This window comes from Lagopus muta, chromosome 3, assembly GCF_023343835.1.
Source record: "Lagopus muta isolate bLagMut1 chromosome 3, bLagMut1 primary, whole genome shotgun sequence".
NCBI lineage: Eukaryota > Metazoa > Chordata > Aves > Galliformes > Phasianidae > Lagopus > Lagopus muta.
The window spans coordinates 33,327,706-33,344,428 of record NC_064435.1 but is presented as its reverse complement, the minus strand read 5'-3'; the positions used below and the strand labels follow the sequence as shown (position 1 = coordinate 33,344,428).

Below are 16,723 nucleotides of genomic sequence, written 5' to 3'. Positions count from 1 at the left end.
TTACTTGAGCTTCCTGTTGCAGAGCTCTCACAGATTATATGAGGCCTGCTATATAATTGTGAGATTTGTCTAGGACTTCAAACAATTTTGTTCAGTCGGCTTAAATTTTAACAGTGGGAAGTCACCTATGAGTCAGAGATCCAGAATCAGACAGGAGTAAACATGATTTATTAGAAAAATCATACTGGATTTTGATTCTCAAGGTCATTCAAACATTTTTTCCGTGCTGTGTGTGGGGTGTACTTTCTTCTTGTGTGGAGCATTAATGCAGTGAATACAGGTTATAATTAATAAAATAGAGGACATAACTAGGTCATGAAAACAAATTTGGTCTCACCCAAAAGTCTTTGTAACTGTGTAGGTTTCCTCAAAATCCATTTGGCAATAAAGAATACAGAGTTTTTTAAGCTATGCTTACATGAGTGGATGCACAAATGTTGTTATGCTCTCTGATAGGGGCTACATATTGCAACCACATCTCAAGTCAATCTGAGGATGAGATTTAGCTGTCCTTTAGCTTTCCTCTCCTTCGCCTGGTTTCTACATAAAGGAGGTATAAGTCTGTCAAGTGGGTAGAAGCTGATAGAGGTGATTGGTAGATATTCTGGACTGCAATATAAAACAACCCTCTAGGTTAATTTATTTAAATATTTACCTGTGCTTCTGTCCACACTGATGTCACTATCAATCTCTCCATTTATTTATGGAGGACTATAAATTGAAAATTAGTTAAGATTCTAAGGTTTATCATTAAAATATCTATCTATCTATCTATCTATATATATATATAGATATAAGAACTTGTCTGAGGACAGAGTACTTCAAGTAAATTGATTAAATCTTTTGAAATAATCTGCCAAATAAATGCTTTTGTGTTCTCAGTAGAGCTGTCTCTGATACTCATTTACTGTTTTCACTGTCACTGCTTATGTAGTTGAAAAAAGGAAAATAAATTAGGTCACTGAAACTGTGGTGCACTAATTAACAATATTCAAAAATGGAAGCAAGGTAATAAAGGAGGCAAAGCATGACTATGTAATGTAAATTACATTTCTGTTAAGCAGAAAGTACTAGTTTAGTCCCTGAGACGCATAGAGAAGAAATCAGCATAATAAGGGCAGACGTGGCATTTGTTTTTTACTTATTCATGGACTGGTGTAATGCAGTGTCTGAAAAAAGCTTCAGTACTGAAAAAAAAGGCAAATTTTGAAGTGCACTTCCTCTTTCAAGTAGGTAACTGGCAGCTTTTAGCGAGATTGACACTGCTGGCTGTTGCAAGTTTAACTGGCAGCAACAACCCTTTACAATTCATTATTGGAAATTACACAGGGAGAAGGGGAAGAGAGAAAATGACTAAAGTAACAGAAAGAATTTTCATGTGGGGGCCAAATAATTCTTATTTAAATAATGAGTGCGCCTTGTATCGTGGGCTGTGGAATGATCTTTTTTCCTAGCTTATTGGCTTTATAATGATAAGCCACCTGTGGTAGCTATCACCTGTCAAGTGACAAGAGGCTGCATTACAAGACTGTGGCACAGCAGTAGACAGATACATAAAGCATATATTTTTAAGCACATAAAAGAAAATAACCAGTATTTAGATATTCCAAAACTTTTGCACTCATGGTGTTTTCCTCAGATTTCTCTCCTTTGTGTTGGCTGCATTTAATTTTCAGTGGCCATACCTTGCAGAAAGCAGACATTGTGTGAAAAGTGAATTTAGTTGTCTGGATGCGTGTATGTATAGACTGGAGTGGGATAATGCAGCTCATAGGCATACTGGAGAAAACAGAATAACAAGGGTGGATGAATCTAATTCCGGGGCCTATTTTGTATTTGGCTCATTCAGATGGAAGCTCTTGGAATTTGGCTGAGCAAATTCTAGCTTCTAGCCAAGGTTTTAGAAATACGTTCATATGGGAGCAGCTTGCACGTAGGTTTTATTTTTTTCTTTGTTTAAGTAGACCTCTATTTGCTGGACTTTTACCATATCTGTACCAATTAGAAAGGAACTTCAAAATTGTTTTCAGGAAGGTAGGAAAATGTGATTGCTTGGCTAAGTAATCACTGTATTGTAGTTGTTCTAAAAGCTCCTTGTTTAGAAATTGTTGTTTTATGAAAGGACATTTGTTGAGACATTTAGATCCAGAAGGGTTTGTTTCCCTAAATTTTTCTCTTAAAGGGTAGGAATACCATATCTCTGTTCATATGAAAAACTGTATTTGAAATGTCTTTGTTTTCCTGAGAAAGGTTTTACTAAAGCAAAATGAATATTCTTGATCCATTGTTTCTGTGTCTACTTCTTGTATCTATGCTTTTTCTGTAGTTTGATTGCACTGTAGTATATGACCCTTTCCCTACATCCTTCCTCGTAACACTGATAAAACTCTCACTTCTTTGCAGCAGGCTTTCCTTACAATTTCTAGGTGCATTTTGTTTCCTTAACCTAAATTCCTAATCTAACAATGCAAATCACCACTACTGTGTTGAATATTCTGGTTATTTTGCATCCTTCTTGTAATCCTCTTCAGCTATCTTCTTCCAGTAAGCTGTTAAAAATATGAGTGCAAGTTTCAGAAATGCATTTTATTAAAATGTTAATACCATTTTTGGAAATGAAGGATACATTATGTAAATCCCAGCAGAGTTATTTTTAAAATGCCAAGCGCAGATGTATTTATTAGTCTTGCATTAATTCATAATGCAAATAGGAGAGATACTATTAATCTACAACAGTCTTTTGGTGGTGGTGATGTTCATTATGCGAGTGACCTCATGTGTTGCTTAGCCTGACACCGAATGGATTCCAAGTGTTGCATATTTATTTAACAAAATAATTTTTCATGAAAAATGATAAGTTCCAGCTTTGTACAGTTGATATTGAGAAGCAAGAAGAGATTTGAGACACCAGGGTGGGGAAATCTTTCTTGGAATTTTATTAATGCAAAATGTCTTTTCATTAGTCTGTGACTTTTTCTGGGTGCTACTAAGACCTCTGACATTTTAACATATTGTATAATTTTTCTTTACTTTCTTCAATAATTTTATTGTCTTATTTTCAGATCTATTTCATTTGTAGTTGAGAACAAGTAGTACGGTGCTTTGATTTTCTTGTTTTTATTTCTCTTTAGGAGACAACAGGTTTTAATACCCCCCTTCTCAGACCTCGTGTGATTGGAGAATGGATTGGTCGTGAAGAGAATGATGCTGATCCCCTGGCTGCTGAGATGCTGCAGCCACCAATTCCAAGAAATAAAAATGAGCAGTGGGACAGTGAAGACAGCAGCAGTCCTGGTGGAAGGTAGGATTTTCATTCTCTCTAGAAAACTGATGATTTTTTAAGGAGAGCTTTCTTTGTGATGCACTGCTTCTGTGGGTGAAACAAAGGATTTTTAAATTCCCATACAGTGGTGTAGCATAACACACAATAAATGGTAAACACTGCTATGTGACTAGCTTCCTCTAGTGCTTCTGCATATGACTGACTTTACACTCACTAGCAATCCCATGGTTTGATTCTCCTACATAAAACTAAATGTGTATGTGTGTGCATGTGTGTTAAAAGCTTGTGCACTGCCTCCATTAATCATCTAAATCCCTACTGTTCTCTATCAGCTCTATAACTTTTTGGTTATAATCAGCACGCTGACTGTAGTAGACACCTTCTTATTGCTCTTTTAAGGATGAAGAAACTCTTTGATTACCTTCTGAAAAGGTCTAAAGTATGCTTTCACTATTTCTATCACGTCCTCTGTACTGAAATTCAATTCCTTGTCACAGGGAAACTAGCGTATCATTTGTCTGTACTCTTAGAGGCTGTATTTATTAACTTTCCATTCATGTTGGAAATGTTTATTATCCAAGAACACTTCTTACTTCTTCTAGTTTATTGTGGGGAAAGGTGTAAATACTACAGTTTCAGAGTGTAAATATTACATTTCCAAAGTAGCAGCAGCAGGTAGTAATGATCCCTTAGCCAGACTTTGGACTGGAACCAAAAGAACTCAAATACAGTCTCTGTGCTGCAGTTCCTGGAAAAGTAATGGAGTCAGCGCCTGACATTGCATCCTGATCGTGTGGGCCTGGGTCTCTGTATTTTCTTTTTGAGCAGTCCAATAAGGACACTGGATAAAGATTTGTTACACGCTGTAGAGGAACTTAAGGATATTGTATCCCTTCTCTCAATAGGAAGGAGCAGAACTAAGCTGATTTTTAGATGGAAGCAAAGAGATTTAGTTCTGAGCACTTCTCTCTGTTGTTGCTGTAAGGGAATAAGACAAGGTATTAACATGTGATAAAGGACTATATAGAAGTGCTGATGGCAACCCTGCTGATACTGAGCTCCTTTTTCAGAAATTCAGGAACCAAAAGATACGATTATACTCCATGTCACTGTTAGTAGTTTTTTCACATAAAATAATATTGTGGATATTCTGAGAAGAAGAATGGCCTTGGGAAACTTCCTTAAGGGATAACATGTCTACGCAATGGAGAATTTGGGTGATTTTTAATATGGTGTTCTTGTTTCTCAAAGGCTGTAATAAACTAAAGCTCACATAAGCTCCATCCGTAGCCACATTCTAAACTCAAAGCTTGTTCTTCATCCCCAGAGTCCGCTCTATCTTATTAGAGTTTATCTTTGTAGGGGAAGAATGAACTACTGATTATACTCCATTTCATACTTTTGCAAAAGATCCATCTTCCTGCAACAGGCTATAAAAACAGCCTAAGGTGTTCCCATGTTTTTATCTAAGATTGGAAGGGATCAAAAATTGGTAACTACAGCAATTCTTGCCTTAGACCTTTCTGCTAACTTCTCTGCAGTTCCAGGTGTCTTTTACGTAGATTAGGGACACATGAAACCACAAGGAAGATTGTTGTAACTATGTAGTCCTTAATGCTGTACGATTGTTGCAACTTCTCAGTATTGTTGTCGTGTGACCAGTGTCTTAAAAATAAGTAGTGAGTCTTAAAAATAAGTAATTGATATCTTGTTGTTTTTATGTAACTTCTTTAAACTTTATCAAATGACCATAAAGTCAGTAGGTATTTCCCATCATCATTCAGTCAAAACTTTAGATAGGAATTGGAAGCAAAAACTGACTTATAATATTGAGTGATCAGTGAATGTGTGGTAGCTAGCAGGTTTATGTGTGGTCTGATGGTGTTAATCAGATGTAGATGACATCATGGGCTGCAGTAATTTGAAAAATGTGTGACATGGTTTGTAGAGAGTATCAGTAAGAGAAAGTTGTGCTTTCCTCCCTCACAGCTTAAAAATGGAGCCAAAGACCAAAGGACTAAAACAGCAACAGCAGCAACATAAGAAACTGCTGGCTGCCATGCTTTCTCAAGACTCCTTTGATTCTGCCCACAGCACAGCTCCATCCGTAACTGAAGAAGATATTGACAATGAAGATGATGCAATGGAACTGCTGGGTAACCGGAAAAATTATTTTTTTCTCTAAAATTTAATTTCTTTTTCTAAATCTAAATTATTGATCAAGATAAGAAGTGTAACATTCATAGATTAGTTTGAATCTGATTCCTATTTTTAAAATCTAAGTATCCAGTAGCTGTGCAAAACATAATTTTCAGGAGTTGATGTCATGAGGGTCATATGTATGTGTGAGGAAACTCCTAACTGCTTCAAAATCCCACGTTTCAGATGATTAAAGTAATTAATTCAATTTCCTACATAAACAGTCAACTGGAGTAGATTGCTCTAGATGTGCCACAGTTGAGTTTTGAGAGTCTGTGCAAAGGTGATTGTTGGATGTGTCTGGGCAATGTGTTCCAATGTTTGAACATACTGCTAGTTAGAAAAAAATAAAAATAAAAAAAATTCAGAATTATTTTGTTCAAACAATTGTGAATTAATACATACTATGTTCTGTGTTGTTTTTTTGTTTGTTGGTTTTTTGTTTTTTTTTTCCAGTAATTTTAAATTTGATGCGTGCATTTGTGTTTACAACAAAGAAGACAGAATAGGCTGGATCTCTTCTGTGTCTCAGTGGGGCACTTAGTTCCTCTTCTATGAAGCCACACTGTGTAGCTGAGGACTTGCTATCTCCACAGAATCAGTTGTTATTTCAGTTAATCCATGGATCACAGTGAACGCTGTGACTAGTTTGTAGCTGTGTTGTATCTTTATTTTCTCCCATAATTTAGTAATCTTTCCAACTTCATCAGTCTGGAAAAAAAAGAAATTCTTGTGTTGCTATAAACCACAGGACTTCTCTAAAGTAGAACTAAGTAGAATTCTGTGGTGTTTGAAAGGTTCATTGGGAGAAGGTGAATGAGGTTATTAGCTTCATGGTGTATGACCCACAGAATAGACCCTTTTATTAACATATGCAGATATATTGAGGTGAATGGTAGCCAGTATAAGTTTGCTTCTCTTGTGTGTAGATCTTTCCCTGTAGACACTTGAAACCCTAGGAGTATCTATAGCTAGAAACGTAATATGAACGAAGTTATCCTTTCTCATGCTTTGACATTTATGCAGAATATTATCTATGTTAAAAAAAAAAAAAAGTGTTTTTTTGTTTGGGTTTGTTTGTTTATGATAAATAAGGACTTGATTGTAAGAGTCTATCCTGCTATTCTGGTTTTATGCCATGCAAAACCTAGAACATTTTTCTACCATGTGTTTCATTGAAACTGGCCAAGTTCATACAAAATCAGCTTTGAAAAGTCACAAAGAGGACCTTTGGTTTGATTAGAGTGTTATATAAGTACTTCTGAGATTCTGGAGGAAAATCATGGCATTCTCAGTAAGTAACTGTGGTTACAGTGATTATAATGTAGCTATGCTATAGTAACAAACACTGATAGGGTGGTCAATATAAATCTGTTTATTTTGAGAGTCCAATTTTTTTGAAAGTCTTATTTTAAATTTCATTTCCCTTTTGCTGGCAGTTTACGTATTATATTTTATATAATTATTAGGTTACACCCTGCAGAACTGCTCAAAACTTGAGATTATAACAAATTGTGCCACAGGAAGGACATTTATTTTCTTTTAAAGGTAAAATAAAGAACTTAAGTTTCTATCAGCAAACATAGTTTTCTGTCTTTCATTGCTGTATTTTCCAGATCAGTAACTGCACGATATTGCAATTGAATTTTCTTATGTACTGCATTAATCTATTAACTGCTTTGATGCTTTTTACACGTGCAGTCTAGGTACTTTCAAATCATGGCTTTCTGCCATAAGTAAATTGCAGGGAATTGTTGCATATAGCTGTATCATTTGTTCCATTTAGTATTCATTATTCATTGCTTATACAGTCCTTTTTTTTAAAAAAAAAAAAATTAAAAAAAAGTACAAAGCTCATGCTTGTAAGTCTGAATTCTGCGAAAACAAATTTCACTATTGATAACACATAATTTTAATCCGTACTCTACTTACAATACAGGTTTTTGCAGAGCAAGACCTTTGATCTGTATCCAAGAGAATCTTTATCAGAATTTGGTTGATCTACTCAGGTATTAAAAGTATGAAACCAACTTTTGGGATATTTTCTTCTGAAAAAACTCCTAGCAGTCACATCAGAATTGTCAGTGAAGGTTTAGCTAGAATGGGGTAGAATCTTAGAATCGTAAAATCCTTAGAGCTGGAAGGAACCTTTAAAGGTCATGTAGTTCAACTCCCCTGCAACGAGCAGGAATACCACAGCCAGATCAGGTTGCCTAGGGCCTGATCCAGCCTTGCCTCGAAAGTCTCCAGGGACAGGCTATCAACCACATCTCTGGGCAGCCTGTTCAAGTGCCTCACTACCCTCATTGTAAAAGACTTTTTCTCTGTATCCAATCTAAACCTACCTGCTTTAAGCTTGAAGTCATTTCCACTCGCTCTATTGCCTCAGACCCTGCGAGTCTGTCCCCTTCTTTCCTATAGCTGCTTTTTAGATGTTGGAAGGCTGCTATCAAGTCACCTCAGAGCCCTCTCTTCTTCAAGTTGAACAGCCTCAGCCTGTCCTTGAAAGGGAGGTGTTTCATTAATTAGATCATTGTTGTGACCCTCCTCTGGATGTGCTCCAACAGGTCCATGTCTTCTCCTGTACTGATGACTCCACATCTGGACACAGTACTTCAGGTGAGGCCTCACCATTGCAGAGTAGGGGGCAGGATAACATCCCCCAAGCTGCTGATCATGCTGCTTTTGATGCAGCCCAGGATACAGTTGGCTTTTGGGGCTGTGAGGGCATATTGCTGGCTCATGTCCAGCTTCCCATTCACCAGTATACTCAGGTATTTTTTGGCAGGGCTGCACTCAATCCTTTTATCTTCCAGCTTGCGTTGATAATGGGGGTTGCCTTGACACAGGTGCATTATCCTATGCTTGGGTTTGTTGAACCTCATGAGGTTCACCTGAGCTCATTACTCAAGCCTGTCTAGATCTCTCTGCATGGCATCCTGTCCCTCTGGTGTGTTGACTGCCTCCCACAGCTTAGCGTCATCTGCAAAGTTGCTGGAGGTGCACTCAACCCTGCTGTCAATGTTATTGATGCTAAAGAGTATCAGTCCCAGCACTGACTCCTGGGGGGCCACTCATCACTGATCTCCATCCAGACATTGAGCCATGTACCTCCACTCTCTGGACTTGATCCTGCAGCCAGTTCTTTATCCATCAAACAATCCACCCATCAAATCTGTATCTTTCCAATTTGGAGAGAAGGATGTTGTGGGGCTTTGTGTCAGAGGCCTTACTGAAGTTGAGACAGATGACATCCATGGCTTTTCCCAAAGGATAACATTGATACAGTGACACCATCATAAAAAGTCACTACGTTGGGTAAGCAGGATTTTCCCTTGGTGAAGTCGTGCTGGTTCTACCATATCACCTCCTTATCTTCCATGTGCCTTAGCAAAGCTTCCAGGAGAATCTTCTCTGTGACCTTTCCCAGCACAGAAGTGAAACAGACAGGTCAGTAGTTCCCTCTGTAATTGTCATACTCTTCTTAAAAATGGATGTGATGGCAACATATTTACCGGAGACTTCACTTGATTTCCACTTTTCAAATATCATTGAGAGTGTCTTGGTGACTAAATCAGCTAACTCCCTCAGGACACTATGGATGCCAGTGAGATGCATCCCAGACTTGTGGACTTTTAGGTTCCTCAGGTGTTCATGACTGGGGTGTTGATTCCCTGATCCTCTCCTACCAAACCAAACATTTGAGGGCTGCATGGTGATCAGTTTTCAGAGAAGACAGAAGCAAGAAAGTTGATAAGTATCTCAGCTTTCTCCTTGTCTCTTGTCTGTGTCACACAGGGGGGAGGGTATACCCTCTTGGAGTTTTCTGATTGAGGTACCTGTAATAGCCTTTCTTGTTCTTTTTGACATCCCTTGCTAAGTTCAGTTTAAGCTGGGCCTTGGCTTTCCTGACCCTATCATTACACAGCCTCGCAGCTTCCTTATAGCTTCCTCTTTGCATGTCTTAACCCTCTGGAGCATGAGCTCCAACATTGCATGGTCACTACAACCCACTAAGTCTCCAATCCTCATGTCATCAATCAGTTCATTTGCATTGGTGAGCATCAGGTCCATTGTTGCATCCCTCCTGTTGAGGCCTTTTATTACTTGATTCAGGAACGTTCTAACAGAAGAATCAGATAATCTATTACACTTCTAAGAGGAAGGGTACATTTCAGAGAATATATTTGCAAAGATGAAAAATTATATTATTGGGCTACACTCTTACTTCGATTTATGTATAATGTAGGACACACTGGAGGGCTCTTAACACTGGTAATTTTATAAGTTTAGTTCAGTTATGCATGTGGCTGAAATGCATTACTAGCAGATAGCCTCATCCTGGAAAGTAACTTCATGACTACACTGAAGTTGTAAAATCACGTGTATTTGCAAGCATAGGTAATGCAAATTAAGGTAATGCAGTTAAAATCGGAAAATACTCCGGAACTCATTTTGTAGATATATGTTCATGCCATCTGTTGTGTTTTGTAATCTAATAGGGACTTGAAGTAGTTCTTTGTGGAAGTCTGCAATCCTTTTGGAATTCATTTTGTCTTTTTGGCATAGGCTTTCTTTTACATTCAGCTCAAGTCCACTGAGAATTCATGTTATTCTCTCAGTATCTCACTGGTGTCCATTGCAGCAGATTGAACTGTGTTTTCCCAGTAATTACTGGGAATATTGATTTTAAAAAGTCACCAAACCGTGACTTTTGGTTTAAAAAAACAAATCAGCTGTTTGTCTTAGTGTAAGAATAACTTTGTTTAAACATTTTGGCACACAGCATCATAAGTGATAGTGAAAGTACAAGTGTTTTTTTTTTTGTTGTTGTTGTTGTTATCTTTTTTCAGCATACTTGGACTCAAATATGAATTCTTGAACTTCTAGAAAGTTAGGAGGATTAAAAAGAAAATATTCCTTCTTTTACACAACATTGATATTTAATTATAATGCTCATTTACATTTCTTCTTCTTGTTTGATCCTTACATATACTCACGAAGTTAAAAGTGTTTAGAATATGCAATGCACAGTAGCTAAGTATGAACCCCCACTTGAAAGATACCCAGGAGGCTCCCACATGCCTGATTGAAGTAAAAGGTAGTGATAATTGATGTTAATTTCTTGAAAGTATATTTAAGCACATTCTATTCTGTATTCTATATTACTATTATATGTTATTCCATATTATAAAAAGATTCCATGACTTCAGTGCAAATAATCATGTATGAGCTAAATTTAAGGGTTCGTGGTATGAAGACTTGTAAAAACTTCTGTTGTCATCTTAGTTGGTTTTGCAGTAACAGTTTTTTTGCTCAATGTGCAATTCTTAAGTGGAAATTCATTCTTTCACATTGTTTACCTTCTTTTTATTCAGTAACAAAACAGAGTCTTTGGAGATACAAATGCTATTAATATACATTTTTAAAAATTATTGCTTTGGGAGATAACTGATGTGTTTTTTGCTTTAATAACTGTTCTATCTTTACCAGTTCTTTTATTTCATCTTTTTTTTTCTCCTCAAAAGTCTCCATTCAAGTATGTAATCATTGTAACAACCCTGAAAGAGTGATAGGTAATATATTTACATTTTATAGGAGGAGAAGATAAACAGAATTTAGTGGAGACTGCCTTTATTCATAGGGAAAGACAACAGCTCAGTGTCTGGTACTCAATCCCTTGTATACTCTATAATGCTTTTGTAGTAAGTCTCTGAATGTGAAAGGATACACAGATTGTGGTGCTTTCACTGCGGTTCCTCTGATATAACAGACATTCCTGATTCTGTGTTTCCTAGAGGTCTTTGGCAACATGCTGAAATAGACTCTAGACTTGATCAAATTATTCCAGTATTAGCAGCAGGTTGTTCTTCTTTGTCTCTCCCAAATGGACAAAAACTTGTCCTTCATCATGTGACTGGAATACATTGTTGGACAGAATAAAGGCCACAAGACAGACCCTGGCAAAGGTAATATAAGTTATAGCACATCTTCAGAACATTTTTCTGGCCCAGCATGTTTTGTTTAAATAGAACAATCGTATGGGACGAAGCTGCATGAGTTGCTCAATGTTTTTCTTACTTTGGATGCTGCTGAGAAATCAGCAGTTACCTGTGAACATCTGCTCTGTAGCACATGGGGCTTTTACAGTATGGGAGAGAGTTGGCCTCTAAGGCTTGCTGGGTGTACTATACACTGTATTGTGTTTGAATTGTGTTTGGATGTGTTACAGTGGTGCAAGTGTTCACTACAGATTATAAGGTGCTGACTTAAATATTCTCCATTTCTGTTTTGTAAACGTGGCATAGTTAATTTTATATTCCTTCAGATGCTGAGAGCCCTGTGTTGTGCAATACTGGACAGACCTTTAGTGAGGGCACAGTATGCTACACAGATCCAGATGTGCTGAAATCCACCATTACTATGGCCTTGCAAGCTCTTAAATGTGGAGAATTTAGTTTAGTTGTTTTTTGTTTTTTTTAGAAAGAAAGATTTCTATTCAGCATTTCTGCTGTCAAGCAAAAAGACATTCATGTGAGAATACAATCTTCACTTTTAAGAGGGAGGTCATGTGGATGTCATCTTCTTTCTGATTAGCATGCTAACTTTATCCTACAACCAAATGATAAACCTAGCACAGCAGAGATCTACACCTGCTCATATTAGTTGTCCTGAACTCCTCATTGTAGTCCTTGGGTACAGATCACCACCAATCGGTAAACTTATTGCAGCACAGAATTTTCCTGTCCATGGAAGAAGGTACGTTTTCCGTCCAGTCAGAAGTAGTGATTGCTGCCTTAGCTGAGTTTATAGAATCGTAGAATCACAGAATCACAGTGTTGGAAAGGACCTACAAGACCATCTAGTCCAACCATCCTCCCATTACCATTGCCACACAAGCACTAAACCACATCTCACAGCTCCTCATCCAGATGCCTCTTGAACACTGCCAGGGACGGCAACTCCACCACCTCCCTGGGCAGCCATGCCAGTGCCTGACCACTCTCTGAGAGAAAAAGTTCTTCCTTATGTCCAACCTAAACCTCCTCTGGTACAACTTGTGGCCGTTTCCTTGGGTCTTGTTCGTTGCCTGGGAGAAAAGGCCAAACCCCTCGTCATCACAACCTTCCTTCAGGAAGTTGTAGAGAGCAATGAGGTCTCCCCTGAGCCTCCTCTTCTCCAGACTGAACAATCCCAGCTCCTTCAGCCGCTCCTCATAAGACTTGTGCTCCAGAAAAGTTAAAAAGTAAGTGAATAATGTCAGTGCAATTTATCTCTCATTCTTATCACTGAATGTCAAATCTTTACAATTCTGTGCAACAATAAGCATTCTTATTCTCAGATTTAAAAAATATATGTATTTAGCATGGTGCAATATGGCATTATTATTGTCTTAAAAGAAATGTGAAGTGGTTCATCTTTGAGTATGTTTTCCAAATTCAAGTGAAAAACGTTTGTATGCGTGGCTTAACTATCCTGCATTGCCACTGCCCTCCTAGTGCCATTTCTGAAAAAGGTTACTCTGTAAGTCAATACTTGAATTCAGATTTTTTTTTACTACAGTAGATCTATATTTCTGATGTTTTACAGAGTAGTAGTCACATGATTAATTAATCACATTTTATTAAGCTATTTTTACAAAGCTTTCTGTTTCCTTCAAATTTCAGCAGTTGAAAGAAGAGGCATGCTCTGTATCTAAAAGAGAAAGGAAATTGGCACTGTGTTGTTTTTTTTTCCCTTTGTATTACCTCTCACAGCACATACTTCTGTACTTCTTGATGGCTATGATAAGGATAATGTGAATTAAATCTCAGCACTTTATTTTTGTGAAGTATAATTGACTTCCTATATTTGACACTCAGTGGCAACAGATGTATTTTTTCTTTAGAGTCTGATATGGAAAATAGGATTTTTCATCCCCATTTGAATAAAATCATTTGATTCTAGGAGAAACACTAATGACTGCAATTTACTCTTACCATAATTTGTAAAAGTTCTGATCTTCAGTCTTCAATTTATCTTCAATTTTCTGTCTCTATAGTAAGCAATTTCTGATAATCCTAGTTACCAGGTACTTTGGAACTCCAGAAAAATTAGGAATTTAGACAGCTAACGAAGAGATAGACTACTAACGAATGAAGGCAAAAGTTCTGCTTTTTTGCACCAGGGAAAAGCTTTATCCCTTTTGCTAGACTGAGGCCAGACCAGCAGTTGTGAACCACACAAGCCCCTTGCTTGCTCACACTGCAGCAGGATATATAGAGCACATTGGAGGCAAGAAAACTAGGTTGATAAAAAGATAGTATAATAAAGAAAAGGAAGGAAAGAGGAAGAAGAAAGAGAAACAAAGAAAACCCCCAAACTACACCAAGTGATGCAAAGACAATTGCTTGCCGTCTCCCACAGGCAGACCTATAGTCCACTCCCAGCATCTTGGCTACCTCCAGCCTCAATTGCTGAGTGAAGTGAGGAAGGAGGTAGGGGTTGTGGCACAGATGGAGAAACAGAGAAAGCCTTGATGCTGTGCAAGCACTGTTGAGCAGTAGCTAAAAGGTTGCATTACCAATATTATTGTAGACACAGATCTTAAACACGGTGCTATGTGACTTACTACGATCCACGTTAGCTTCATCAAAGCCACACTCACGACATCCATGAAAGATATATATATTTTTTTTACTTAAGCGCCGTCTTTGGAAGACTGTAAGGTACAATTGATGTGATGGAAGATTTCTTTATTTGCTGTGACTTCTCCAGGGAATTGGTTCTTATTCTTTTTATCTAAAGGCTTCTCTTCTCCAAGGATAGATTGATCATTGCAGTTAAATCTGTTGAAACCATTCTCCAGTTTTATATTGCTTCTCAAAACTGATTCTGTTCACTCCAGAGGACTTAGACATAATTATGGACTCCAAGACAACTTTCGCACTTGCCCTGTGTCTCTCATACACTTAGATTCTTAGCTAGTCTTTGTTATGTATAAAGGCCTTAGAGTAGTTCTGAGAAGTGACTGCAGTTATCACAGGTTACAATTTGTAAGTGATGGTATCCAGCTGGGATTCTTACGCTATTGCTTAAGCACACCATGAATAGTAAAATGTAAAGATCTACGGAGCTCAATAGAGAGCACTGTGGTTGCTGTTCAGATGACTGTTGGTCTTCTGTGGATTTACAAAATCTTTCCTTCAAGGCAGTCATTTTTGCAGTATCTACTTCTTTGTCTTGGTCTTCTATTTTAAAGTATGTATGATTTCCTTACTATAGATGGTTATGTGAACTTTCCCTAGGGGATCTAATCTTGAGTGAATATTGAATCATAGTGAATATTGAAGTCTAGTGGAAGGGGCAGAGAAGGAAAGAACGAAGCAAAGAAGAATCAAGTTTTGAACAGGAATTTCCATTTCTAAAGTGGGCGAATATGATTACTTTAAATGTTCATCTTCAGGCTACAGTGGTCAGCTTGCTTGTAAGTGTCATTAAATTCCTAGCATTTCTGCTTTTAATTAAATGTGTGAATTATTACAGTGTGCTTCAAAGAGTTAATAAAGTTGTGGGGGTTTTTTTGCAAATATAGTATGCAAATAATGGTAGTCAGTTGCACTAGGTATTTTTACAAAACAGTTAGAAATAACCAGAAAAGTGTTTTTTTTAACTATTTGTGGCATTTCACTGAAATCTTAACATTATTACAGGTACTGTCAACAGTACTTTTAAGAGATTTGTTGATCTGCAGGGCTATTGTCTAGAGAGAAGTCATAAACTTGAAAACTTCTGATTTTAAAACAATGTTTTCATGCATTACACCTGTCACAGAATACCTGTGTAAAAGTTTAACAAATACCATAGTCTATATTTTCCTTTTTTTCTGGCATTATATGCGTATTACTGATGTAAAAGAAACCCGCAGGACTGTTTCATGTCATTCATGGAGTTCTTTGTTTTTAGGATAGGACTTTGTCCTGTGCTGAAAGAAAGCAATACCAGTGAGAATCTTTCATTTGATCCAGTTATTCAGTGAACAGGGATTTGAGATTTAATGCCTTAAAATAGTGGAACCTCACTCTTCAATTCTAGTCAGCAATAAATATTATTTGTAATTAGTATTAAAATTAATGTTCAATGTTTACATTGACTTTTTAGACTGTCAGTAATTTCTAGTAAAGTCAATAAATTCTGTAATTTAACTAAGAGGATGTGTATGAGGTTAGAATAAATTATGAAGTTTATTAGTTGTCATTTACTGCAACACTTGCCCCGTTATTGCGTTATTTCTTGATAAGTGTAACATGGGTTACTGTTGAAGCTTATTGAGCTTCACTTTGCTGAAGGGAAAAGGGAGAGAAAATCAATTGTTAGAGATAATAGACTCAAGTTGAAATGAGTAATGTGTGAGCCAATAAAAAGCTTCAAAAGAATGATTAATTTTTAAGATATATGTGTGTACTGAGTATGATAGTGTGCAAGAGCCTGAAATTTCATTTATTTATGATTAACGTAGGGAACCAGGCTTACTTTAAAGCTACACTAGGAAAACACACCAAGGAAACTGCATAATCTTGGTCTCTTGATTGCATAGATCAGAGACCTAAATGTCTGTAGTAAAATAATCTTTTTATTACCCCCATGCCTGGGGTTAGGTCGTATTACAATGTGATACTGATCCCAGTGCCATGCGATCAGTCAGATGCTCTTCTACACTTGTAAATACTCTGATGTTTCACGGCTGTGGAGATACAGAGATCCCTTTAAAGCAGGTATAAGAAGCTTCCTACCACTTCAGTGCTACTTATAAGAAGGAAAAGGTGGTGATTGTCTTAGCCAATTTTCTCCATTCCCCATTCTTATCTCTCTGGTCACTTTCAGATATGCCAGGAACATCAGTTGTCAGGGAAATATTAAAGAGCTGTGCTCCAGTCATGTGGAATCTTTTAGATAACATTTTTAAGCTATGAAGTTGAAATGAAGTTCCTTTTTATGACTACGGCGTAGTTGTTCTGTGGAATGCATTGAAATAGAACTTTGTGGAGCTTACAAGTATAAATGTACAAGACCATGAAAGTTCATGAAAGATCACTGAATGACAGAGTGGTTCAGGTCAGAAGGGACCTTAGGAAGCCATCTTGTTGAACCTCTGCTCAAGCAGAGTGCCCAGACACATGTTCTGGTGGCTTTTGAAGATCTCTAAGGTGGGAGACCCCACAACCTCTCTGGGCAACCTCCACCAATTATTTGTCAACTGAA

The 16,723-nt window shown here is 37.3% G+C and overlaps 1 protein-coding gene across 4 annotated transcripts in view; it reads left to right on the top strand.

The window, feature by feature from the left end:
* The window catches only part of C3H8orf34 (chromosome 3 C8orf34 homolog), a 163,278-nt gene that overhangs the window by 60,946 nt on the left and 85,609 nt on the right, over positions 1-16,723 (top strand). For all 4 annotated transcript variants that reach the window (XM_048938928.1, XM_048938926.1, XM_048938924.1 and 1 more), the window contains 2 exons: positions 3,132-3,301; positions 5,273-5,439. In XM_048938928.1, coding sequence (XP_048794885.1) covers positions 3,132-3,301; positions 5,273-5,439 — 337 coding nt within the window. The remainder of the gene's footprint in view (positions 1-3,131; positions 3,302-5,272; positions 5,440-16,723) is intronic.